Source organism: Pteronotus mesoamericanus, unplaced genomic scaffold, assembly GCF_021234165.1.
Source record: "Pteronotus mesoamericanus isolate MK-2021 breed Mesoamerican mustached bat unplaced genomic scaffold, CSHL_Meso_final contig_72, whole genome shotgun sequence".
In the NCBI taxonomy this organism is placed as follows: domain Eukaryota; kingdom Metazoa; phylum Chordata; class Mammalia; order Chiroptera; family Mormoopidae; genus Pteronotus; species Pteronotus mesoamericanus.
The window spans coordinates 1,842,737-1,869,583 of record NW_026555242.1 but is presented as its reverse complement, the minus strand read 5'-3'; the positions used below and the strand labels follow the sequence as shown (position 1 = coordinate 1,869,583).

At 53.8% G+C, this 26,847-nt stretch overlaps 2 protein-coding genes across 3 annotated transcripts; one reads left to right on the top strand and one right to left on the bottom strand.

Annotated features, from left to right (window-relative positions):
- The first annotated feature begins 290 nt into the window (after nucleotides 1-290).
- RABEP2 (rabaptin, RAB GTPase binding effector protein 2) lies at nucleotides 291-11,049 on the top strand. The gene is made up of 13 exons (XM_054582772.1): nucleotides 291-356; nucleotides 841-1,050; nucleotides 3,102-3,259; nucleotides 5,641-5,751; nucleotides 5,839-6,189; nucleotides 7,115-7,210; nucleotides 7,309-7,407; nucleotides 8,208-8,363; nucleotides 9,198-9,375; nucleotides 9,520-9,531; nucleotides 9,638-9,693; nucleotides 9,913-10,029; nucleotides 10,444-11,049. The coding sequence occupies exons 1-13, from the start codon at nucleotides 296-298 to the stop codon at nucleotides 10,543-10,545; spliced, it is 1,707 nt and encodes a 568-aa protein (XP_054438747.1). The 5' UTR covers nucleotides 291-295; the 3' UTR covers nucleotides 10,546-11,049.
- ATP2A1 (ATPase sarcoplasmic/endoplasmic reticulum Ca2+ transporting 1) lies at nucleotides 11,036-26,847 on the bottom strand. 2 transcript variants are annotated; one of them, XM_054582771.1, is made up of 23 exons: nucleotides 26,511-26,847; nucleotides 26,166-26,183; nucleotides 25,673-25,755; nucleotides 24,163-24,267; nucleotides 23,318-23,456; nucleotides 21,289-21,369; nucleotides 20,380-20,465; nucleotides 19,927-20,224; nucleotides 19,573-19,739; nucleotides 17,785-17,873; nucleotides 17,419-17,521; nucleotides 17,040-17,171; nucleotides 15,212-15,334; nucleotides 14,869-15,087; nucleotides 13,827-14,162; nucleotides 13,416-13,636; nucleotides 13,114-13,316; nucleotides 12,847-12,932; nucleotides 12,618-12,751; nucleotides 12,384-12,501; nucleotides 12,063-12,180; nucleotides 11,734-11,778; nucleotides 11,036-11,321 (listed from the first exon to the last, which is right to left on the bottom strand). In XM_054582771.1, the coding sequence occupies exons 1-22, from the start codon at nucleotides 26,626-26,628 to the stop codon at nucleotides 11,774-11,776; spliced, it is 2,982 nt and encodes a 993-aa protein (XP_054438746.1). In that variant the 5' UTR covers nucleotides 26,629-26,847; the 3' UTR covers nucleotides 11,036-11,321; nucleotides 11,734-11,773. The 2 variants fall into 2 exon arrangements, with proteins under 2 accessions (XP_054438746.1, XP_054438745.1); XM_054582770.1 differs by lacking the exon at nucleotides 11,734-11,778.

Sequence of the window (26,847 nt, the reverse complement as noted above, 5' to 3'; positions counted from 1 at the left end):
AGGTCACACGGAGACACTAGGAAGCCTTAGATGAAAAGAATTTCTGGGCTTGAAGGATTAGCAGCCTTCTCGAACTGCGCTCCCAGCGAGGAATGCGACGGCAGGCGGGGCCAGGCCCGGCGTCGACTCGGATATCTTCGGACGAGGCTCGGCAATCCATCAGCAAACTCCGGCCTCGGCCTCAAGCCGTGTTGATCCGGAAACAGCCGAGCGGATCCGGAAACAGCCGAGCGGACCCGGAAGCGGTGAGCGCGGTCACCAGGGAGTGCGGGACCCCGCCGTTTGCGCGGAGGCGATGGCGGCAGCTGCGCCGGCGGCCGCGGGCGAGGATGGCCTGCGACGGCGGCCGGGGACTGGTAAGTGAGGGTGCGTCCGTGCACGCGAGGAGCGGCAAAGGCGGAGGCGGGGCCGACCTCAGCAGCCGGAGGATGGGGGGGTTGTAAAGGGAAACTGGAGATAGGGGCGGGGTCTGGAGCCACCGGCGAGGGGTGTGGCTTGGCGATTCGAGGGGAAGGGCCAGGTGAGTGGTGGAGCCTAGTGAGTGGGGGGCGTGGCCAGGCGGACTGGGGCGGGGCCTTTGAAAAGGAGGGGGTCTTGTCAGAGGAAAGGGGATTGGGTGAACCGTGGGGGGGAGAGGCGGGGCTGTAGGCAACACGTGGCAGAGCTAGGTGAGAAGGAGGCGGGCCAGGTGAGCCGGCCAGGTGAGCCAGCCAGGTCTGGGGAAGGGGCGGGGACCGCGGCTGCAGTACAACTAGGTTGCCGGACCTTTCGAGGTTTGAGGCCTGGGTTACTGGGGATGCTGGAGTGATGGGAAGAGAGGCTCATCCTTGTCTCCCACAGCGCTTGATCCTCAGCCCCAGAAGGGGGCAAAGGCTGAGGCCGAGTCAGAGGAGCTCTGCCGACTTCGGGCTGAGCTGGCAGGTGCTCTGGCAGAAATGGAGACCATGAAGGCTGTGGCCGAGGTGAGCGAGAGCACGAAGGCGGAGGCTGTGGCTGCAGTGCAGCGGCAATGCCAAGAGGAGGTGGCTTCCCTGCAGGCCATCCTAAAAGGTGAGGCAGGGTCTCTTCCCAGACTCCCCATCAACCCCATAGAGGGGCGTGCATGACCAGAAAAGGGTCAAGGGGACAGATAAGCTGCGGGGTAAGTTAGCAGGGCTCCCAAACCCAGGCCTGGCCTACGCCAAAGGAAGGGACACCCTTTTCTTTTATTGGGGGCAGGGACGCCTTTTTCTGATTTGCACAGGGGTAGGCCTGTGCTAGCAGAAGCTGTCAGTTCCAGCTAAGTTTAAATCTGAGCTTCTACCTGTTTCTTTGCCCCCTGTCATTTCTTGTCCCTCACTGATGACTGATCAACCCTAAAGATGAGCAACTTCTCAGTTCCCTGAAGCACCCTCATTTGAGCCTCTGGGACTCAGACTCAGCCCTAGGCTTGGTCTCTGTGAGTCTTACCCTCTGGTTTCCTTCCTTCCCCAAGCACCCCTACATCTGCACCCCACACGCCACCCCAACACTCACGCAGGCACTGACTTCCTTCCCTCCCTTATATCCTCTGTATGTACTTGGGATGCAGCACCATCCCTTGTCCCAGATCCCCTAGTTTCTTTTCCTCCTTTTCCCTTCTCCTCTAGTTGAAAGCCAAAGTCTCTGAAATAGCTCCCAGTCCTGTCCCACCCCTCTGCTTCCTCTGCCACTGCTGTAGTGAAGCTTTGGACAACTCCCCTGTATTGTTACCCCAGTGTTCTCACAGGTCTCCTTCCATAGTTGGGCCTTAACATTGGCTTCCAAAGTAAACTTTCTAAAATTTCCATCCCACCATGCCATTTCCCTTTCAAACAGCTGCTCCTCCCTCCAGACTTCTGGGGCTGTATTTCACCCAATACCCTTTCCTCTGACATAACCCCTCCCTTCCACATACGACCTGCGGGACATGGTTGTCTCCTCCTATGACTTACCTTGTTATCTACTTGATATTTGTTCTTTAAATAGGGCCACTTTTTAAATACTTACTTACATTTATTTTAAAGGAAATTTCCTGACCTTATTAGAGAAATTGTCCTAAATCATCATCATGACAACCGTAATAATAATGGCTAACATATACTATATGCCAGGCACTGAGCTAAATGCTGTATGAGTATTCAAACAATCTCTATTATATAACGATCATAACAATCTCAAACTGTTATCTATCTCCATTTCAGAGGAAGCTCTGAGGCCCAGGGAAGTTATATAGCTTGCTCAGGGTTATACAGCTAGAAAACAGCAGGTTTGAATCCAGGCAGTCTGGCAGAAGAACCTTTATTTTATTTTATTTTTTTAACAGGACATATTACAAACTTACATAAGCAATGCCTTAGTTTATATCATGCAATAAAAAGTACAGTAGTCTAGATACACAAGCTTTTGTAAGTTCTAAACGACATTGTTTTTTTCCCTGCAGAATCCTTAAAACCTGCGGCACTTAAAATTTGTTAGGCTTTCTTCTGAGGGGTAAATTGTACACAACAATGATGAAAAATATAAACAGACCAGTTGTGTATTATGGATCATTCCAGCTTTGTTCAACAATGGCTGAAACTCTTTTCTCATTTTCTCATTTGTTTTCCTGATAAAGTTTTGCTATCTGGCTGTTAGCTGAACTGTTCAGATTTGACAGAACCTTTACTTCTAATATTAGTACACATTAAAATAACCATGCAAATAAAAAAATATTTATTACTATTATTAGATGTTGATTGGTATTGGTGTATATTGATGTATATTAACATATATCAATTGATATATATGTGTATATTGTTATTGATATATATATGGGATAGATACCATACCTTCAGGAAGAGGGCTGAACACCTTCCAGGTGTCATGTCCTTTGATCCTGTAACAACCCAGTAAGGTAGTCATAGTGTCCCCATTTTGCAGCTGAAGACACTGAGAGAGAGAGGCTGACTGATTGACCAGGGCCATCTCTCCACAAAGTCCACTGTCTTCATCTGTGGTAAATTGCCACTCAGAGTGTGCCAGTGTTGGAGAGCACCCTATTCACCCACAGGTAGGGCCAGCGCACTGATCTTCCTTCTCCTCCACCCTTCCTGCCCTGCCAGACTCCATCAGCAGCTATGAAGCCCAGATCACTTCTCTGAAGCAGGAACGGCAGCAGCAGCAGCAGGACTGTGAGGAGAAGGAGCGGGAGCTGGGCCGCCTGAAGCAGCTGCTCTCCCGGGCCCACCCCCTGGACTCCTTGGAGAAGCAGATGGAAAAGGTTGGGGTTGTGATAGCCTTTCTCCAACCCCACCCCCAACCCCTTGGGATTTAGGGAGATTTTGAGGCAGCCTCAGATGACCATGGGCAGAGGGATTATTGGTGTGCCACTCCCAGAACATTGGGAACAGGGCACCCAATCATCGTTCTAGGTGTAGCACATTCTAGCTCTGTACTTAGCAAGGTCCTGGCTTGCCACTTACTAGTGGCTTCGTTAGGTCCATTTACCTTCAAAATTAAGAACAGTCATATAGAGGAAAGGGAGCTATCACTTAAGGATGCCTTTCATGCACTGGGTACTTCACTAACTGCCTATTAGATTCAGACTTCCCAGTCTTTCTCCTGAAAACAAGGTCCATTAGATCCATTTAACAGATCAGGTGAGACTTAGAGAAGTTCAGTAATTCTCCCCAGGTTTTGCACATGAAACAGAGATTTGGGACTTAAAAATCTAAGCAACCTGGTTCTAAAGTTTTCTGAAGATAGTGTATCACCTCCTTTATTTTTTATTTTTTTAAGATTGTATTTATTTATTTTTAGAGAAAGGGGAAGGGAGGGAGAAAGAGAGGGAGAGAAACACCTATGTACGAGAGATACATTGTTGGTTGCCTCTCACACGCCCCCAGCTGGGGGCCTGGCCTGCAACCCGGGCATGTGTCCTGACTGGGAATCGAACCGGCAACTTTTAGGTTCACAGACTGGCATTCAGTCCACTGAGCCACACCAGCCAGGACAATCACCTCCTTTATCACTGTTGTTACGAACAATAGAAGGATGCAGATATTACCAAACCCTTCATCTTTCAAAGCAAGTCCACATCGTTACCTCACTTGATCATCACAGCAGCCCTGTGTGGCAGGTGCTCAGCTCATTTTATGCTCATGGAGATGGAGTCCATCAGCTGGTTTGAAAGACAAAGGTCAAAACAGGAGCCCGGGAAAGGAAGGTGTCTAGCCCACACCCAGCAGAGGCTGCTGCTTGCATTCAGAGTGTTCTTCCAGGAAGCCACTCCCCAGGAGGATGAAGGAGGGCTCTACTAATGCAAAGCCACCTGGGACAGCAGAAGGGGCTGCGGGCCTTGAGTCGGGCAGTTCCAGTCCTGGCCCAACTCCTGCACTCAGCCATTGTCTGTCCCTGGCCTGGGTGTCTACAGAACATGGATTCCAGGGCTTCAGATGGGATCCCGAGTGTTTTGTTTGGGCCACACAGGCTTACCCTCCTTTTGCAATGGTTCACAAAAGAGATTGGGAGGGTTAGACTGAACTCGTTTGACACAGGTTGTTAATGATTTTAGAAGTAGACATGGCATGAATTGAAAGAGGATGTATAACTGGCAGGTTTTTGCCTTGGACAGCTGGGTGGATAGCAGGGCCATTCTTACTGACCTAGCACTGGTGGGAGGAGAAATGGCATCATGACTTGGTTCAGATGTGGCTGTACTAGGATGGAGGAGCCTGCGTAACAGCCAAGGGGAGCTGTTCAGAGGTCGTTGGCTGTGCGTGTTCAGCAGGATCCCAAACTTGAAGAGACCAAAAAATAGCCAGCAATACGGTGGTGACTGGGAATGTGGGAGGACTTGAGTTAGGATGAGGTTTGAAAACCCAAGTCAACAATAGCTTAAATAAGATAGAATTTTATTTTTCTTAAAGTCCAGAGGTAGACATTTCCAGGACTGAAATGGCAGCTAATCAAGTCATTAGGGAAGCTGCAAAACTGCTCTTCTCCAGAGCGTTTGAGATCTTGCTCCCTGGGATATGTCTTCAGTTTGGCTCAAATAAATTCTTATAAAAATGTTTTAAAAGTCATTAGGCACTTCAAACTCCTTTTGCGTTGCTGTTTTGCCATAGGTAAAACACAGGGAGCTTACTGCCTCAGGGTCCAATACGACTGCTTGAGTGCCAGCCCTGTCCACTTCCTGGCCAACAGGAAGGAGGAGGAGTACAGAAAAGCACACCCTCTTCCTTTAAGGAGTTGTCCTGGAAGTTGCACATGGCACACCAGCTTCCATCTCAGCTGTGACTTAGTCACGTGGCCATGCCTAGTTACAGAGAAGCTGAGAGATGTAGATGGTATTCTAGAATTTAGGCTATATGTCCAACTAAAAATGTTAAGTTCTATGATAAAAGAAAAAAAAAGGATATCGGGGAAGAAAAGTATGGCGAGCCGGTGGACAACAGGAAGATAGTCTGGCTCTTACCCCTTTACGTACCACGTGACCTGGGCCAGGTCATGGACCTCCCAGAGCCTTTATTATCTCTAAAATGAGAGTGGACAGAACCTTCTTGGGAGGATTACAAGTGCTTGGAAAGGAAGCTCTGAACACACCTGAGGGGTCCTGAAGTCGGGAGAGGGAAGGTTGCTACCCAACACCCCCTTCTTCAGGCCCATGAGGACTCGGAGAAGCTGCGAGAGATTGTGCTGCCCATGGAGCAGGAGATAGAGGAGCTGAAGGCGAAACTGCTGAGGGCGGAGGAGCTGATTCAAGAGATCCAGGTAAGGGGGAGGCCAGGTGGCACTGAGAAAAGGAGGGGCGTTGCAGGACCCTGGCCCCCCAGCCTCTTCCCTGACCCCCTTCCCTAGAGACGTCCCCGGCATTCCCCTCCCCTGCATGGCTCCACGGAGTTGCTGCCTCTGTCCCGGGACCTGTCTCCCCCGCTGGAGCCTCTCGAGGAGCTGAGCGGAGATGGGGGTGCAGCGGCCGAGGCCTTCGCCCACAACTGTGATGACAGCGCCTCCATCTCCTCCTTCTCCCTTGGCGGCGGGACTGGCAGCAGCACTTCACTGCCCCGTAGCCGCCAGGGCCTGAGCCCCGAGCAGGAAGAGACAGCCTCTCTGGTGTCCACGGGCACCCTGGTCCCTGAGGGCATCTACCTGCCCCCTCCTGGTTACCAGCTTGTTCCAGACACCCAGTGGGAGCAGCTGCAAATGGAGGTGAGCGGAGTGGGTGGGGTACCTGACTGCATGCATGCATCCATCTCTCCCTGCACCAGCACTTACTGAGCGCCTACTATGCCCAGGCTGACCTAGAGCTGGGGATTCCACAGTGAAGAGAAAACTCTCTCCCTCTTGGCACTTCCTCCTAGAGAGGGAGACAGACCCACACATGCACATGGGCACATGAGGAAGTCAGTGTCACAGGGTGACAGGCCCAGAACAAACATAGGATCATGGCAGTGCTCAAGACTAACCTGCGTGGTGAAAAAGAGGTACTCTTTGAAGACTGGGGGCAGAGGAACTGCAAGTTCAAAGGCCCTGAGGATGGGCAGACCATGATGTGTCTGAGGAACAGGAAGGCCACCAAGAGGGAGAAGAGAGATGAGATCAGAAAGGAAGGCAGGGTCCCCAAGAAGCCAGCCTCAGTTCCATGGAGTTTGCATTTCAGACAAGGAATAGTGGGAAGCCTCTAAGGGGTTTAAACCAGGGAGAGGCCTGCTTTGCTCTAGGCTTTCAACAGACCACTTGGGCCTCTCTGTAGGAATGGGCTGTAGTGCAGGGAGAGGGCAACGGGAGAAGCAGGGTGGCCAGTTGTGAGATACTTGACATAGTTCAGAAGAAGGTGTGACTGGGACCAGGAGATGGCAGCAGAGATGAAGAGAAGTGGTTTTGGAATCTACTTTGTAGGCAGACTGGCAGGGCCTGCTGGTGGGGTAAACAGGGGGAGTGGAGGAAAGAGGAGAATCAGCATCAATTCCTGGGCTTCTGGCTTGAGCAACTGTGAGGATGATGGCGCCACCCACTGAGATGCCAAAAAAAAAAAAAAAAAAAAAAAAGGCGGGGAGGAGGGCAAGGCATAAGAGGCCTGGTGAGGAGGGAGGCCTGAGGCGAAGGTTGAGACTGAGGCCAAGGTCTATGGCAGGGGCGGCAGCTGCAAAAGGACCTGGAAAGCATCAGCCGTGAGCGGGATGAGCTGCAAGAGGGCCTGAGACGAAGCAATGAGGACTGTGCCAAGCAGGTGGGTCCAGCCTCTACTCCAGCCCCAGGAGGACCTCTGGCTGCATGCCTCCTCCTGGGCCCTGACCTCACCTCACCCTTGCCCCCTTCCACCCACAGATGCAGGTGCTCTTGGCCCAGGTCCAGAACTCAGAGCAGCTGCTGCAGACCCTGCAGGGGACTGTGAGCCAGGCCCAGGAGCGGGTTCAGCTGCAGATGGTGAGGACTTTGGAGCTGGGGCAAAAGGGAGAGGAGAGTGATGGGAATTGGTTGAGGAGGGTGCATGGAAGGTTGAGGCCCCTGTTCTTGTGGGCTGCACCTGGATTTGGTGCCAGCTGGGTAAAAGGGTTGGCACTGTGGCCAAAGCAGGGGCTGTGCATTCAGACAGAGCCCTCAGCACACCTGCTTTGTGATCTTGAGCCGATCCCACAAGCAGAGAGCTTCAGCCTTGCTGCCTTGAAATTGAGATAATGGGACCTAGCTTACAGAGTCATGAAAATTAAAAGCAAGGACTGCAAAAGCAGGTATTTCCCAAGACCAGACAAGAACTGTAAATGGCTGAGTTGGGCCAGCTGTGAGGCAGGAAGGAGTAGCATGGCAAACAGAGACGGTGCGCGGGGACAGCCGCTCCTCAACTTCACCACGTGGGAATTCGACCGCAATGCTGCCAGGTTTACTGATTTGCCAAGAGGAGCCAGAAATCTGAATGTTTGTGGTCTCCAAATTTTTTAAGTTTGCAACTAATTTAAGGTTTAAAATAACATACGGACCAAATAAAACACCCAACATGGCCTATGGCTGCTGCGGTGTGACCTCCAAGTCACTGAGAAGAGTGTATAAAGGACGTGGGAGACAAAGACAAAGATAATAAAGGGTGTGTCTTCCTTTCTCAGCAGAGGAGGAGGGTGTGGGCTTTCCAGCTGTCAGCAGTGTCTGGAGGAGGATTGAGGGTTAGGCCTCACGGGGGACTGGAGACACCTTACCCACGTCATTGGCCCTTACTAACTCTCCACACGCAGGCAGAGCTGGCCACCTCCCACAAGTGCCTGAGCCATGAGGTAAAGCGGCTGACCGAAGAAAACCAAGGGCTCCGGGCCGAGCAGCCACCATCTTCATCCCCCCGGGTCCTGGAGCAGGATGAGGGCCAGGAGGAATCCCTGCCCAGCTCAGTCCCGGTAAGGGGAGTGCAGGCACTGAGAGCCTGGGTTCATCCTGCTGACACATCTTCTTACCCAGAAGAGCACTAGCCTGGGACCATGGGACCTGGGGACAGATCCAGGCTGCTGTGTTTTAACTGCATCACCACTTTGGCCCACTCACTTGACTTTTCTAAGGCTGTTTCCTCACCTGAAAATGGAACCAAATCCTCTTGCCAGTACTGGCATGAAGAGGAAATAAGTTAACAGAATGCTTGATGTAAAAGCAGTAATTTGGTTTAAGTGACATGAGAGCCACAAGGTTGAAATCATTAAAATCTTTGGTTCATAGTAAGCTGTCTTCATTGGTCTATGCATGGTCTTTGGTCATATTATTAATTTATTAAAAATATGAAGGTTACCCGGAAACCTTGCCCATCCTGAAAATACAACTTAAATCTCCTTATGTGTACCTGTACAGCTTGGCTCTGTTTCCACCTTCCTGAATTTGACCATTCCTGTGTTCTGTTTTGGTACCATTTTTATTACAAATATGTGGCTGCCTAAACAGTGGAGTGCTAACCTTAGTGTTTCTGAGCTTCATTCAAGGGTCTCTGCTCTAGGTAATCTCTTGCACCCTTCCTCAGGGTCTGCCCCCTGAGGGCAGGGCTGCTCGCTGTAGAAGTCACTGGTGGAACAATGTATTTGTCCACTCACCCCATGATGGGCGATGGGTGTTTGGTTTCTCTCTCCTTTTCAGTTTCCTCCCTCCCTTTCCCCTCTCCATAATCCCCACGTAGCCGGTGGCCCCTGCTGTCTTTGCCCCTCCTGCCCCACACCCAGCAGGGGACTGCCTGCCTGCCTCCCTTCCAGGAGCTGCAGCAGTTGGTGCGCCGCGTGGGGCAGGAGGCAAGGGCCCATCAGCAGGCCCGGGAGCATGAGGCAGAGCGCCTTCGGATTGAGATTGTGACGCTGCGGGAGGCGCTGGAGGAAGAGACTGCGGCAAGGGCCAGCCTGGAGGGGCAGCTGAGGGTGCAGCGGGAGGAGACAGGTGAGAGGAGAAGACGTGAGACACCCCACCCCTGCTCTCAGGGAGGGTGACTTCCCCACACTGGGCCACTTGGGTGCCAGGAGGGGAAGAGAAGAGACAGTGCGAGAATGGGCCTTGACCTCTCTTTCTTTCCTTTCCACACAGAGGTGTTAGAGGGTAAGTATGGGCTGGAGCCTGGTGGGGTTGAGGTGGGTGATGGAGGGAGGGCGTGGGCTTGATGTCCAGTCCCTGCCTGACTTGCTGTCCCTGCCTGACTTCCTAGCCTCCCTGTGCAGCCTGAGGACAGAGATGGAGCGAATCCACCAGGAACAGAGCAAGGTGGGGCAGAAGTCAGGCCAGATGGGATGACGGGGAAGGGGTGGCAGAGTGGAGAAGACCCTAACCAGCCCCTCCTGCCCTTTCTGTCTGTCTCAGACCCGGCAGCAGGAAGCCTTGAGGCAGTCACCGGGCTCAGGGGTGGGTAGAGGGGCTCTACCTCCAGTTGGCCACACACCCTCCCATCTGGCCCAAGGCACCAGCTTGCATCTGTCCCCCCAGGCTCAGCTCTCAGACCTCCTCTCGGAACAGAGGGCAAAGGTGCTGCGGCTGCAGGCCGAATTGGAGACCAGTGAACAGGTGCAGAGGGATTTTGTACGACTGTCTCAGGCCCTGCAGGTATGGCATGTCCCCTCTCCACCAGTCTGCCATGACTCCAGGTGACTTGTCCTGGGTCATACAAGGACAGTACCCCAATTAGGAGTCTTCTTTCCCCTTCTGGGGCTGGCATGGTTCTCTCCTCTGAGCTACTGCTCTCGTGTGTCTATCTTTGTTGGTCATGCGAAGGCCCCAGCCCAGGGCCTGGCGCATGGACGTGCAGTGCGCTCATCATGTCATCTGCACCTGCCCCTCCCCCGTGCTTCCTCAGGCTGTTCCCTTAGGACCCATTTCTTCCCCTTGAACCTGGTTTCGCCCTGGGTTGGGGGAGGCGGGGCCCCTGGGTACCCTGCTGCTGGGCCCTTGCCCCTTGGGGGCTGGCAGGTTGGGGGGTGCTGCACCAAGGACCCTTTGCTTTCCTCACTGGACCCCCAGGTGCGCCTGGAACAGATCCGCCAGGCAGAGAGTCTGGAGCAAGTGCGCAGCATCATGGACGAGGCACCCCTCAGGGACATCAGGGACATCAAGGACTCCTGAGAGGCCAAACCCACCCACTCCGGGGAGACTGCCTTCTCCACTGCAGAACCATTAGGCCTAAGCTTTGGGGGGGGGTCCCAGGGTGGAGTCTTCCCCCTCTCTGAGCCTGGGGTTTCAGGGGTGGGGCCACCACTGTCCTGGCCCTCCGGGGCCTCCTCCCAGGAGTGGCTGGGTCTTCTGCTCCTGAGTGTGACTCTGGGTGAGGGTCCCAACTCCCCACTGTACCCAAAGGTGCAGGCTCAGCCCTGTGACTTTCTAGCTGCCATGCTGCCTCCTGGGTCCCAACCCTCGTGCCCCTGTCCCCCAACCAGACTAATAGTCCATCCCCTGTCCCCTTCCCTAAGGCACAGCCAAGCTGTGAGTGGTGACTGGGAGCCTCTGTCCATACATGCGCCCTGGACAGGCAGCTGCTTTCTGGACTGCATGACACTAAGATGCTTGTCCCCAAGGGCCTGACCCAGGCCCCAAGATGTGCATGGAGGCAAGACCAGACTTTTCTGTCGTTTATTTTCAATAAATAAGCAGCTCAGCTCAGTCGGTAGCCTTGTCCCTGCAAGCCCCACGTTGTTGGGGAAGAGGAGGTTTCATAGGGTAATAGGGAGGGCTGCTGGGGTGGGGGGGGAAGAGTGAAGGGCACGCTGTGTTTATAAACAAGAATGTCAAGGGGGAGAGGGGATGTGGGGTCTGTGCCACAGCTCTGGCTGAAGATGTGTCACTATCAGGGTGGGGAAGAAGGGGCAAAAGGACTGGTTACTTCCTTCTTTCATCTTCTGGATCTGGAAGGAGAAAAGGGGGGGCTGAAGCAGGGGGCAGGAGAGGAACAGTCCCTCTTAGGCTTGCTGCCCCCACCCTCCGCAGACTTACCTGGAGGGTCTCCCAGCAGCCCCCTTACCCACCTGTGTCCCCAGACCCCACCCCCAACCACTGCAGCCCCAGCGGCAGACAGCGCAGCGCCCAGCCAGCGCAGCGCCCAGCCAGCGCAACGCAGCGCAGCCCAGCCCAGCAGACATAGTGGTGCCCAGAGGCCAGGGCAATGCCGACCCGCAGAGTAAGGGCAGCAGCGCACCCCTCGCTTGGAAGCATGGCAGTGGCGGTGTGCGAGCGCAAGTGGCCTCGGATGCCACCGTCCGGGAGAGACGGGTGGGTGGGGGGCACAGCAGCTAGGAGTGAGGGCAAGAAGGGAGATACCTGTGACACGGTTCAAAGAGATGGAGGAGGGGGAAACGAGTTATCCTATGGCCAGAGAGGACAGAGAGACAGCCGTTATTGGAGAGGGGGTGTGTAGGGCCAAGAGGGCCGAGGAGGTTGTGGGGGCACCGAGAAGAAGGTGTCCTGCCCCACGGATAGAGGATGGGGGCAGGGGAGGAAAGGGACCTGGGTACGCCTCCCTGGTGGACCAGTAACACACCCACCTGAAAAGGAAAAGGGCGGGGGCATGCGCCTTCGCAGCGCAGAGGGGGCGGGGCTGTACTCAGGGCCCAGGGGCTGGCAGCGCTCAGGGGAGGGCAGCCTCTTACCCTCCAGGTAGTTCCGGGCAACAAACTTCAGGAGTTCGTCGAGCCCGATGACTGGCAATGAGATCTTAAGGACCATGAGCCACTGGTTCCAGTCCAGGGCCCGGAGCTTGAAGATCATCTGAGAGGGAGTGATCAGAGGCGGTGAGAAGGCCAAGTCCACCTTCGAGGAGGGGGCGGGCAGGGGCCAGAGGACGCAGTGCCACCCCAGCCTGACCCCACCTTCTTCCCTTGGTGAGTGCTTGTAGTTAGAGTGGTCAGGGGCCCCTACCGGGGCTCCGTGTGTGGTGGGGAACAGGTGGCCCTGGCCAGAAGAAGGCTCACCGGCAGGGGGTCAACGTAGAGAATGAGGAAATGTAGGGACATGGAGAGGCAGATGGAACCCAGCAGCCAGATGTTCACCCAGGGCGGCATCCGCACGAGGGACTGGTTCTCAGAAAGGCTGCAAATGGACGGCCAGGCGGAGGCAAGTGTGGAGGACACGAGAAGAAAGAGTGGTGAGGAGAGAGGAAGGAGCGGTGGAGGACAAGGAGGCAGGGGAGGGCGTGCAGGCCCTACCTGTTGAGAGCATTGCACATCTCGATGGTAACCAGCACAGACAGGGCCATGGTCATGGGCTCAGGGGCCTCAAAGATCTCACACTCCACACCCTCAAAGTCGGGGTTGTCCTCAGTGCACTGCATGAAGTGAGTCTGCAGGCGGACGGGGAGAGAACTGGGGTCCCACCGAAGCCTCCAGGCCACCTTCCTCCCCGCCCCTCCATCCTCCCTCTTCCGTCCTCTCCTACCAGCTGGCTGTAGCTGACATGGGGCCCGTCCTCCGCATACAAGAACCACCAGGCAGCTGCTCCCACAGTGGCTGCACCCACATAACCTGTGGTAGAAAGAAGATGGGAGTTGGCGGCTAGGGCTGGGAGGTGTCGAGAGGACCTTTGGGACACGAACAGCCGGTTGACGGAAAGAAGCAATCAGGCCAGCTGCACTGAAGGGGCTCGTGTCCCAGAGGGCGTCATTCTGGAGGCTTGGAAAGGATTGTAGAGTCTCATCCTACTTACCCCCAATTGCCATGTAGCGGAAGAAGAGCCAGCCACTGATAAGGGGCTCCTTGGGGCTCCGGGGGGGCCGGTCCATGATATCCAGGTCTGGCGGGTTGAAGCCCAGGGCTGTGGCTGGGAGCCCGTCAGTCACCAAGTTCACCCACAGCAACTGCACAGGGATCAGGGCCTCGGGCAGCCCCAAGGCGGCTGTCAGGAAGATGCTGCCAGAAGGAGGTGGTCACATGTCCGTCCTGCTCCCGGACTTGCGGTCATCCCCCACCCGGGCCTGGTTCCTCCTGGTGCCCTCCCCAGCTGCTCACCAGACCACCTCGCCCACGTTGGAGGAGATGAGGTAGCGAATGAACTGCTTCATGTTGTTGTAGATGGCCCGGCCCTCCTCCACAGCAGCCACGATGGTGGAGAAGTTGTCGTCAGCCAGCACCATCTCAGACGCGGTCTTGGCCACAGCGGTGCCGGAGCCCATGGCAATGCCGATCTCAGCCTTCTTCAGAGCAGGGGCGTCATTGACACCATCGCCTGTCTGAGGGGAGAGTGAAGGTGGGACCGGGCCCCTCCTACACACCCCTTGTGCATCTGACCGGGGCCCTCAGCTCCTCCCTCCCTGGGCCTCCAGCTCCTGAAGATAATTGTCTTAGTGGGCACTAGGCAGACTGCTCCAAGCAAGACTCCACGGGGGCCCCCAGCCTGGGCAGCCCCATTGGTCTTCTCACCATAGCTGTGATTTCATCGTAAGACTGCAGATACTCCACAATCTTAGACTTATGGGCAGGCTCCACTCGGGCAAAGCAGCAGGCGCGACGGCAGGCCTCCCTCTGCTCAGCCAGGGGCAGGTCATCGAACTCTCGGCCAGTGTAAGCTCGGTCTGTCACCTCCTCATTCTCCCCAAAGATGCCAATTCGTCGGCAGATGGCAATGGCTGTGCCCTTGTTGTCCCCAGTAATCATGATCACTCGGATTCCGGCATCACGGCACAGCTGGATAGAGCCTGTGACCTCCTTTCGAGGAGGGTCCAACATGCCCACCACACCAACAAATGTCAAGTCCATCTGGGAGAACAGAGCAGAGAGCAGCAGGATCAGGGAGGGACTGAAAAAATGGTTCAGGGAGGAAACTCTTGGGGAGCTGGGGAGAAAGGTCTGACCTGGGGGAAGAGCTTGCTCTGGGCCTGGTGTTTAAACCTCAGCAGGACCTTGTGAGCTCAAGGACAGAAAACGCTCCTTGTTTACACATGTACCTGCAGGCTTGGCGGTGCCAGGCGCACTGTAAGGGGCAGACTGTGTCTTCCACAGAAAGAACTGAACACAAAGTTAGGGTTCTGCTTTCAGAAGGGCCACTCACTCGGTCTACAACTTGGAGCAAATTTGTGTGAACTGTTTTGCCACAGGTGTCCCCTCTCTAAAATGAAGGGAATGGACTTTGGTGCTCTCCGGAGAGCCGGTCCACTACAGAAAAAGGAGCTTTGTGCCAGAACGCAGGTCGATGTGCTGCTTCTTGCATCAAGAAAATCTCACTATGGAAACACGTCAGCTGAACCCCAGTATGTTTAGTGATAGCTCATTTCTGTTCTGGTGCGTTCAAGCACCTCACCTCATCACAGGCAGGTCCACAGAGCACATGCCAAGTAGCACTAAGGTTCTTTCAAACTCTCATGTCTGGTGATTCTAGGACCCATGACGAAGTAGGAAATGACAAGGGCAGCGGAGGAGGTGAGACAGATGACTCTGGGACAATGGGAGGCTTCCACCGGCTCACCTCGTAGTCCATGAATCTGGAAGAGTCATCCAGAATCATATCCTCTCGCTTTGGGGGTGTGTCCCGGGTGGCCAGAGCCAGGCAGCGCAGAGTGTCCCGGCCAGTGCCCCACTCTTTGATCACGGACATGATCTTCTCCTTCACCGGCCCAGTCATCGGCACCCGGGTGGTGCCAACTCGTACATAGTTACAACGGTCAATGACCCCCTCGGGGGCACCCTAGGAGACCAGAACAGCATTCAGAGGGGACTGTCTCCCTTCCAGGGTACAGTGAGCGGGCAGGGATAGGAGGAGGCCTCAGGATTGGGAAGAAACGGGGCTGGGGCGCATTCTGATTTCTGACCTTGATGAACATCTTGTTGCCTACAGCAGCCCGGGATTTGGCTGGGGAGCAATAGACAGACATGGACTTTCTGTCTCGGGAAAACTCCAGGGTGAATTCCTTCTTCATTAGCTGGCGGATCACCTGTACACAGGAGACAGGGAGGGAGAGGCCAGACGTGAGATTGGTGGTAAAAGAGCGATAATGCTATGCTAGAAGGGAAGGGTCCCAGACCCCTTTAAACATAGTCAAGAGGATCTGGAAGTCAAGTGGACCCCAAGCCAAGTCAAGCTCAGTGTGGCACCTACCACCACCACTAGAGATATTTCCAAGGCTAGCGCAGCCACTGTGTTACAATGTGTCTGGTTTAAAGTACAACAAAAACAAGATGTGTAGTGTGGCACTGTCCAACAGAATATTTAGTGGTAGTGCTCAGTGGCTACTGAGCATGGGAAATGTGGCTGGTGCAATTGCAGAATCGAGTTTTTACTTATATTTAATTAATTTAAATTTAAACAACCACATGTGTGCTTCTAGAGATGTGCAGTTGGGACAGTGCAGACCTAGTGTCTGGCATAAAATAATAAATGCTCCATAAAAATGAATGAGCCCTGGCTACTGTGGCTCAGTGGATTGAGCACTGGCCTGCAAACCACAAGGTCGCCAGTTTAATCCCCAGTCAGGGCACATTCCTGGGTTGCAGGTCAGATCCCCAGTGTGGGGGCGTGTGAGAGGCAACTGATTGATTTCTCTCTCATACACATTGACACATCGATGTTTCTGTCCCTCTTTCTCCCTCCCTTCCCCTCTCTCTAAAAATAAATAAAATCTTTAAAAAAAAAATTAATGAGAGCCTTTTTCACCAAAAGCATCATGGATATTTCTCCATAAAATAAAATGAGAATAAAAATAACAATAACCTTGATGTTTATATTATCACTTGTAAATTTTTAAAAAATATTTATCTATTTTTATAGAATGGGAAAGGGGGGAGAAAAAGAGGGAGAGAAACATCAATCAGTTGCCTACTGCACACGCACCAACTGGGGACCAGGCCTCTAACCCACGCATGTGCCCTGACTGGGAACTGAACCGGCGACCTTTCGGTTTGCAGGATGACACCAACCAACTGAGCTATACCAGCCAGGGCTTGTAAATCTTTAAAAAATTAAAAATATCATTTGTAAATATTATCATTTATAAATGATAAAAATAGATAATCAAATATCTACCGACACACACACATAAGCATCTTGCCCACATGCACATGTATAGGATTGGGTGATGTGGGGAACATAACGCCCCAGTGGAATTCAATGTAGACATTGAGTAAATAGTAATTTTAAGAACTCAGAGTGAGGGAAACAGAATTGGGGGTGTTCATCTGGCAAGAGGAAGTGAAAGAAGATGCAGTAGTCACATTTCCCAAATCCGAGACCAGGTCTTGAGATCTGATAAAAACAAGTGTGCTTCTAGAGACAAAGGGGTAACAGCTGAAGTTGGGGTTGCCCCAGGATGGGTCGCTTGTGGTTTCTGTGTCCAGCTCCATTCCTTTTCAACTAGGGACAGAACAGGAGGAAGTGTTTTAAAATTCATCAAGGGATGTTGCGGCTGGGCAGTGGAAAGAACAGTATTGGTCCAGGGGCAGCAGGTCCTTTTCAAAGTCAGCCTGGCCGAGAAAGCCTGTGGGGAGGCCACCTGTCTGTCCTGGTTGGGGTCCCAGCATGAAGAGCAAGGGCCCTATCCAACCTGACTGGGGTGCCTCTCCTTCCTGAAGCTCCTTGGGTCCTGCCTGGGTTCTGCGATGGGGTTGAAGAAGGACCCCCTGGGAGGGAGCAGCCAGACTCACCGAGTTGCAGGCATTGGCCCTCTCCACCTTTGAGAGGCTTCTCACGTCAGTGTTGAATACATTCATCTTCTCTACTAGGGTTGTGAGTGCAGTCTCGGTGGCCTCGCCTACCTTCTCATAAACACCTTTGGCCTGAGAGGGCAGAGGAGGAAGAGGAAGTAGGTGCCCTGGGCTGCTGGTCCCTTGCTCCCACCAATCATACCCATCTTCCACCTAGAGTGGGAAGTGAGCAAGCCACTCCCTTCCCCTTACACCCAGGAAAAGACTCCGTACAAGGGCCCCCTTCCCATGACCCCTTCCTTGTGACCTGTTGAGGACGCCTGGACTCTGAGCCAGTTGGAAGGGGAAGGAGGGGCTGCTTCAGGAGTGTAGAGGTTACCTCATTGAAGTCCAAGGAGGAGTCATTGCAGAGGGCACAAATGGTGGCCAGCTCCACCAACCCATCATACTGCCCTGCCCGGACTGGCTTATCATTCTTCAAGCTGGTAGCGAGGTGGGGAGGAAGGAAGGAAAAGAAACAAGTAGAGAGGAATAGGGGATGAGATATAGAGAAAGCAAGGGGAAAGCAGCGAGGCACAGTCAGGGAGATGGCAACCAACTTGGAGATCAGGTGGGAGAGAGAACGAGGTCAGGGAAGGAAGAAGACAGAGAAAGGAAGACAAAACCAGAGGGAGGGCCCCAGGGAGAAAGGCGGGGTATGTGGAGCGGGCATGAGGAGCTGAGGAGAAGACTCTGGGGAACTTACACCTCTCCTTCTGGAGCATAAGTGGAACCAGTGATGGAGAACTCGTTCAGAAGGCAGAGGTCCCCATCTACTTTGTCGATGATAAACATCTGTGGGGAGAAGGGCATGTGCACAGATATGTAGCTCTCCCCACCCCCTGAAGGCAGTCTGCACTGAGGGGAGGCCCAGACTCCGAATGTCCCTCTGCCCGGCCCCCTGCGCAAACTTCCTACCACCCCCGACTTGCCTCCCCTTTTTCTCCCTGCATCCTCCCCTCTTCCACCACTCCCTTGCAAGCATTCTCCATGTTCAGTTAGCGGCCTTAAAACAATAGGTAAGACAGGCACAATAAGGTGTGCTGGGGACTGCAGCTACCAGTCCATCTGTGAGCACATGGCCCATACATAGGTCCAGCCACTTGTGTCCAGATCTCCCAGTTCTGCAGTAAGTTTTGCAGTAACTACTAGCTAGAAATTCAGGTTATTTTCCTATGGAATCTCTTGCCTTTCAAGTGTGGGCAATGAATTCATTTTTATGAAACATGACAGGAGCCAGGCTGCACAAGCCTGTGGTCTGGCTTGAAAGCCTGTGCTTTGGAAGGATGACAAGTATGCAGTGCTCAGACAGGAGCAGCCCACTGTGAACCAGAGCAAGCGTGGAAGGGATGGGGTTATGACGTGTTCCAGGACAACAGTTCTGTGCTGAAGTCAGTTTGGGAAACTCTGGGTTAAACAAAGTGAAATCAACGCTCTTTATAGTAAGCCTTCTTCGAGGTTTTCAAATGCCAAGAGACAAGTGAGTCTCCCCAAGGAGCCAAGGGTACAGCCTTTCTCATCCTGGTCTGACCACAGAGTCCTCAGTTCCCAGAACTACAATTCATATTTCATGGACGTGCTATTCCAAGAACTCTGTTTAGGGCAGGGCTTCTTGGCTTGGAGTCAGTCCACGGACGACCCTGACCCCACTAAGACGGGGAGGGTCTGTGAACTTTGATGGCACAAAAAAGACATCTTTTATTTTCTCTCTGACATTTAGCATTTCCTTCCAATCATGAATGCAGGCAGTGAATTACAGCTTCAACATTACAGTAGCTCTGAGACCCTCTGCTAGACTTGCTACTTAAATGTGTTAATAAAGAAGCATAAGTGTTACCAAATCACAAATTTGCCTTTAAAATATTTTGATAACTGTGTTTAAATCATTGGTTTCCTCTGTCATCTGGTATATTTTTAAAACAGAATCTTATGTTTTTTATTTTATACATTTAACATATACTGAGAAGGAGTCCAGACTGCCAAAGAGCCCGAGGCACAGAAAAGATTAAGTGCCCTGGTTTAGGAAATGCTTTTCAAGATGAGTGTGCTGGGCCCCCCAGGCCCCCGTTGCGCATGACCATTCTGGAAGGCAGTCTGGTGCACAGGCAGGAGCTCTGGGCCAGGCAGACTCAGGTTTGAAACTCAGTTCTGCTCCTATTAACTGTGCCCTGAGTTTCCCAGAGTCTCAGCTTCCTCTTCCAGAAAATGGGGTAAACAAGACCTTTCCCTGACCAGGGCTGTTGTGGAGGATTAGAGATAACACACGGCAATATCTGGCACTTAGACAGGGGCTGTAGAGAGCTATCTGGCTGGACAGAAGGGCCTCTCTGATCCCTCTCAGAGCTTGCAGGATGGCACGCTCTCTGTCCTCTGAGCACTTCTTTCCCAGGTCAAAATGAGAAATGGTCAGTCATGAAGGGGTAACCCTATCTTTGGAAGGTCCGTTTCACCCGAGGGCAGTCTTCTGAATGGGAGTTGCCCACACTTCGCTGACCTTGCACACTGACATCTGGTTGGTGGTGAGGGTGCCTGTTTTGTCAGAACAGATGACAGAGGTGCAGCCGAGAGTCTCAACAGAGGGCAAGCTCCTCACAATTGCGTTTTTCTTTGCCATCCGGCGGGTGCCCAAGGCCAGGCAGGTGGTGATGACTGCAGGAAGGCCTGTGGGAGGAAGAAGACAGGATAAAGGAACAATAATAGAGATGGAAAGGAATGATCCCCCAAAGATACCAGGCCCCAATCCCTGGAACCTATAACTGTTACCTTATTTGGAAAAAGTGTCTTTGCAGATGAGGTTAGCAAATGGGGGGCAAGGGAGAGGCGAGGGGTGAGGGAGAGACTGCCATACCTTCTGGGATCGCAGCCACAGCCAGGGCCACAGCAATCTTGAAGTAGTAGATGGCGCCACGGAACCAGGAGCCTCCATGAACGGGATCGTTGAAGTGGCCGATGTTGATGAGCCACACAGCCACACAGATGAGAGAGATGACCTTGGAGAGCTGTTCCCCAAACTCATCCAGTTTCTGCTGCAGAGGGGTCTTTTCCTGTTCTGTGGCGGCCATTTGGTCACGGATTTTCCCAATCTCAGTGCTCACACCAGTAGTGGCCACAATGCCTATGGCCTTGCCAGCTGCAATGTTGGTGCCCTGGGACGGTGAAGAAGAGGCAAGGAATCGGCTGAGAGGCAACGCTCAGGCCACAGCCCCTCAGTTGCGGGACTCATGTCTTCTCACACTGCCATGTATCTCCCAGACCAGGGCCTCTGGCTTGAGTGCACGACAGCTGGCCCTGAATGGCTCACCGAGAAAAGCATGTTCTTCTTATCCTGGTTGACAGCTCGAGGGTCAGGAACAGGATCTGTGTGCTTGATGACAGATACAGATTCGCCTGAGAGGGGGACAAGGGGGGTTTTCAGATGACATCATGTCCTTCTCCCATACTTTCCGCCCCTAACTCCCTCTCTGCTTGGCAGCACAGGGCCTGGTAAGGACCAAGTTCGTAGAGGAAGTCTGGACTCCGGAAGAAGCCACAGGAGGCAAATGGGAACTTCACTGAACTTAGAGTAAAAAGACCTTGACCCACACCTTGGCTTCACCAGTTACAAGCTGCATGACTTAGGATAATTCAACCTGTTTGCTTCTCTGTGAAATGGGGATGATAGTATGTATACTTCAGAACAAGGTTTTATTGACATCAAATAAGTTGACCTACGTGACAGTGCACTGTCCACTGAAGAGCACATTCCTGGGAGGGAGAGGCCCCGACCAGTAGGATCTCACCCTCCTCACCAGAATGGCAGGGGCTCAGACAACCACCCAGGGCCAGGCAAGCCTTGCCGCCCTGGACCATGGGGAATGGTTACTGGCTCTTCACCACCCTCTCCCCCAGTGGAGACACAGGAGCAGCTGTGTTTTAGGTGCACCGTGGCCTATCATCTATGGTCCCTTACTCAAGGGCTTTTGAGGAGACAGGAGTCCTCTGGGTGCGTGTTGCTGTATGTCTGTGTGGAAGGGACAGGTCGATGGCCATCTGAAGAATGGGCACAAATGTCCTGCTCTGCTCCTTGTGCCACGATGGAGCCAGGAGGGGCCCTATTGCTGGGTCTTCTCTTTTCGCCTGGAATTCCATCCCTATCTGTCCACCCAGCTCTTACTCTTCAAATCCTCATCCCATGCCCCCTGGATGCACCCTCCCACCCAGGCCACCAGACCTGTCAGGATGGACTGGTCAACCCGGAGGGTGGTGGATTTGATGGAGAGGATGCGGATATCTGCAGGGACTTTGTCCCCCACTGTGGAGAAAGTAGAGAAGAGTGAAATCAGTTGAGAAAGTATTTTTCTTCCTTCCTAAGAAAAATGCAATTTTTGTCTAACTACCTTACCTCATCCTTCAGGTCTGGGACGTCCCCCGGGCTAGACGTCCACCCCCGGGCTAGTGTCAGGCCCTCAGTATGTGCTCCTGTGGCCCCAGTGTCTCCCTCTTAACACTCATTCTAATTGTCCCCCGTGTTGAAAGTTTTTCTCCCCACTGGGCCATGAGTCTTGTGAAGGGAGGGTGTGGCCTGCTGCCTGGTATGCTGAATAAACTTATGTTGAATGACTGAAGGGAAAATAAGGAATAACCCAGTTGTATAATGAGAAACTAGAGCTGAGAATGGGAAACCGTAAAACAGAGAGGGAAACAAGTGAGAAAACATGAGGAGGGAAAGGCAAGAAAACAAGTAAAGACAACAGGGTGAGTCCGAGGGACATGGGTCGGGGAAGAGAATGAAGTGGAACAGCCAGGGAAGGTGGGAAGAAACAGGGGAAACTATGGGAATTGAGAAAATCAAAGTCAATGAAGACAAAAGGTAGAGCAAGAAGCAAGCCAGAGTGAGTGAGAGGGGAGTGTGAGAAGGGAAGATGCGGGAGGAGAGAGAGGAGCAGCTGAAGCAGAGGGCACAGGTCCACATGGTGAGGACACACATCTGAAACCTTCGTCCAGTCTGAGCATCTGAGGAAGGGCAGAAAACTGGGTGAGTGCGCTGGGGAAATGGGCAGACGAGAAAGGAGGTCTGCAGGGAAGGAGCGGGGGGCAGGGGAGGCAACACACAGCAGACAGCTGAGAGGTTGGGGGGGAGGCCCACCAGGAACGGGTCAGTACGGGAGCCACCTTGGGGGTAAGCTGCAATGTGGATGCCCCACCAGACTGGAGATCTTTAAGGAGGCTAAATGCCTCCCAGGACCTCCGCCCAATCCTGCCTGGTCCCAAGGATGGTTGTGGGGACAGGGTTTGACTGCTTTCCTTCCCTTGTTTCTAAGGTTCCTCCTCCTGTGCCAGAGGAAGCTGATGGAGGAGGGAGGAGGTCGGCCATGGAGTTGGGCGGGACACCCTGTCACCCAAGTTGAAGTGATATTTATAGACATTCATGGCGCTGACTCTAAACTGTCACCACAGCAGGACAGCGCTGTGATGGGGCACTGGGGTCTTCAGCCTGTCCCCCCTCCCTCTCTCCAAGTTTCCTATGGTGGCAATGGAGGAGTCTGGTGGAAGGAAGCCCACTGAGAAAGATACATTCCCCTGTGCCAGTGGCCTGGAGATTTGGGGAGGCCTGCGAAGGGCAAATATAAAAACCGCTGAAGGGGGCAGAATCCCAGTAATCTTAGCCACCCAGCCCCCACCTCTCCCTGGTCAGGCATTAAGTGTCCCTCACCAGAGAGGCGGGGCCCCTCCTTGAGCTCTCCTCCTCCCAGGTCCCGTGTTCTCTGCTGGGGCCTGAGTTTCCCTTACATGGTCGGGGGCTTGAGCCTTTGGCCCTCCCCGCTCCCTTCTACCCTCACTCCTTCCCCTTTGAGAGGCCTCAAGGGCACTGAGAGGTCAAGATTTAAGGCTGACCAAGCTCAGGGGTGGGTGGAAGGATAGGGAAGCCAGGCCTTAGGAGGGGGGTGGAGATGGGACCATTGGCAAGGACTGGGTTCCACCTGTTGCTTGCAAGTATTGGGTGAGAGGCGGGGGAGCAGGGGGTCTGCCTGCAGCTTCAGGGACAGGACTGGCTGTTCCTGCTGAGACTCTGACGGGGAGGGGTACTGTGGCCACAGTGCCCTGGGGCGACCTCCTGAGGAGTCTGGGAAGGAGAAGCGAAGACTCCACCATTCTGGCTACCTCCTGGAAACCAGAATCAGACTGACCAACCCCTACCCTCAACATACACATCTGCTTGGCCTTGAACCCATTCTGGACCACTCATTCCCATCACTCACCAGCCACTTCCACAATGTCCCCGGGGACAATGTCCCGAGCCTTGATCCTTTGCACCGACTTGCGGTCAGCCCGGTAGACTTTCCCCATCTCGGGTTCATATTCTTTCAGAGCCTCAATGGCATTCTCTGCATTACGTTCCTGGGGTACAGGGTAGAGGGCAGGAGGATCATCACAGGGAGAAAGGTTGTGGCGGGGGCGGGGGTGCGTGTGGAGTGTAGAGATGGTGGAGCAGGGGCCAGAGTCCTGGGGACAACAGGGATATCACAGAGGAAGAGGGAGGTCATGCAGTCCTGGTTCCTGGCACAGGGAAGGAGACAAACCCCACATGAGGGTCGATGTGCTCATGTTGAGTAAACTGTCACTTATGGCTGAAAATAGGGAGTTTTAGGAAGAAAAGAAAAGCAGAAAGCAGGGGACAGGAACGGTAGAGTGTGGTAAGGTAGGAGAAAGACGAAGTTCAAACTAATATTTATTGAACTCCCACTACACGCCAGGCACAGGGCCAAGCACTTCACTCATCATCTTGTGACGTTTCACCATGACTCTGAGGGACAGGATTACTAGCCCCATTCTACGGATGAGGAAACTGAGGTTCAGGGAGATGAAGAGACTTGCCCAGGGTTACGCAGCCGGCAAGTGACAGTGGGAACAACAGTCTGCCCCTTTTTCCAGCACTCTGTCTCATTTCCAAATGGAGCAATAAGACCAGAGAACAAGGCAAGCCAAGGGAAGTGATGGAGAAGGACGGTGGGGTGAGGGGGGGCGGGCCGCGGGAGGGAGCACGGAAGGATGGCTTCCTATTCAGTGTCAGGATGTGAAGGAGTGAGGTGGGGTCAAAGCTAACCTGCCAAACCCCCACAATGGCGTTGGCAATGAGGATCAAGAGGATGACAAAGGGTTCAACAAAGGCAGTAACAGTCTCTTCACCTTCCTCAAACCAGGCCAGCACCTGGGAAGCAAGGAAAGGGAAAATAATTGGAAATAGAGCCCCTCCAACAGGTAAAAAGAGAAAGCAAAGTAAGGTGAGAACATGTGCAGGAGCAAATGGGGCAGGCATCACAGGGGCACTACATCACTTACAGATGTGAGGTTCTACACCGAAAGGCGCATGCTCACACAAGCACTGCCACTGCTGATATTCAACAGGAACAGGCAGGCACAGATATGCACAACTCAGGGATTAAGTAGGAATGCTTTCAGGTTTCCCTGACTGAGTTGTTGGCTTGTAAATGAAGCTCAGGGGACACCCAGGCCAAATACCCCCAGAGCCATATCCATCCCATGGGAGCCAAAACTTAGTAGGAAAAACCCTGTGGTCCTCGCAGGCGCCTGGCCCACCATACCCCTCCCCCACAGCCCAAGCCAGGGAAGCTCCAATTTCATGAGGGAGCAGGAGAGGGGGGGATAGTGTTACTGGGCCTCCTGTACACACCCCACCCCAGCTGTTGCCTCTGCCAGGCAAAGGCAACAGCCACAGGCAAATGTCAAGGAGCAAATCTGAGACGGGAGAAGTGAGACCCTGCCAACTAGTGCTCAGGGGCCCACAGGCCCTCCACTTAAGGAGACCAGGGGACAGAGAGGCTTTTTTGCCTCCAGGGTCTTGTCTTCAAGCAGGACTAAGATGTTAAGGAAGAAACTCTCAAATGCAGGATGGACTGCTGGGAAGGTGGGTGCTGAGGGGACTCCAGGACAGGAGAGGTGCCAGGACCTTGAGGAGGAGGGAGGGGCAGCCCTGAGGCTGTGAGGAGCCTGGGGAGGGCAGGGAAAGGGAAGGTCAGGCCATGCCGAGGAGGAGGGGGACCTCAGGACTTCCAGCCCTGATGAGGGGTGAGGAGGCAAGGCCAGGGACAGGTGAGGAGTCTGGGCCTTCCAGCATTTGGAGTTACCCTCACACCAGCAGCTTTTTCCCGCCTCTAGGAGGGAGTCTGCTTCCACCAATCATTGCCAGAAGGGCGGGGCAGGGGCACTAGGATGCTCAGGGATTGGCGGGGTGGTGCATTGGCCCAGGGCATGCAGGGAGTAGTGGTGCCCCGGGTGGCAACAGTCTCTGAGCTGGGGAGCCCTACGCTCAGGGGGTAACCTGAGCCGTCGGAGCCCTTGAAGCTTCGGGGGTGGCTTAGCTTCTGTGTTTTGGCTGAGAACACTCTTAAAGCTTAAAATAAAACCTGCCTGTGGGGTGTGGGGAAGGACAGAAGATGACGAAAATCAGCCCCACCTCCTTCAGTTCTGGTCCGTAGAATAGGATGCTGAGCGCTTGGGCCACAGCAGCGTAGGATTCGGAGCCCAACCCCCAGTACTCTCCAGACCCCCAACCCGCATGCTCAGCCATCCCCCAGATGCCCTTCCACACTTACAAAGGAAATGCAGGCAGCCAGGAGAAGGATCCGAACCAGGAGGTCTTCAAACTGCTCTACTACCAACTCCCACAGGGACTTCCCTGGGGGAAGAGGCAAGAGGAGGAGCCCCCCACCCAGGGTTAAGGTCTAGCAGAGGAACTGACTGGACTCCAGGTGCAAGCTGGAGTCCAGGGACTGAAAGTGCCCTGATTTCCAGCCTGGGACAACAAGGTTCTGGGGCGATGGGCAGGCCGCTTGGTACTTAGAGAAGGGCTGAGAGAGCTTGCCAAGGCTCCAAAAACAGGCTCCTTCCTCTAAGTGGTGGGCAGTTGTTCAAGGGCTGGATGCCTCAAGGAGCAAGTACCTGCAAATTTCTGCCCCCAGCCAGGCTCTCACTTTTGGGGAGGGACATCTGCCCCAGGAGTCAGCAGGGAGACGGCAGGGAGAAGGAAGTGGAGCACAGAGGGAAGAGGGGGTCACTTATAACAGCTCAGGGATTCCAGTAACTTACCTTCCTCAGCAGGGAGCTCTATCCAGGAAAAAAGAAGAAAAGGACATATTCACTTGGGGTTCAGTCTAATGGCCCCCACGCCCAGGAGTTTGTAACTAAGGTAGGAGAATCAGGCCATCAATAGGGCATGTGAGGTTCACCAAGGTCATCCCATAAAACCTCCCAAACTCTGGGTCTCAGGGACCCTATTCTCTCAGTATCCTCTGCCCCGCTGTAGTCATTGGCCCCGGGCCCAGCTCTTCCCTAAGATACCCTGGATGGGGAGGCTCCAGTGCCTGTGAGAGTGAGTGTGTGCTGCAGGGGTTCAAGAGGGCACTACCAGCCTCTCCTTCAAAGAACACTTACCATTGGGGCCGTATTTCTCCAGATGCCGTTTCACTTGGTCCGGGGTGAGGCCTGTAGTCTCGCTCACGCCAAAATAAGCCAGACATTCTTCTGTGGTCTTGGAGTGTGCAGCCTCCATTGTGCTCCCTTCCTGGGGGCCAGGGGGCGGCGTTCCTTCTGGGGGGGTTCTCACGCGTGGGGGTCCTTCCTCAGTGTGTTCAACTGCCTGTTTGTCTGGGTTTCTTCCTTTTTCTCTCCTGCCCCCCCCAGGTTTTTCTTCCCTCCACGAAGCTCTGACCCCCGTACCACTTGCAGCAGCCAGCCACCACCCCCCAGCTGGTCCTTATGAGGGAGTGGG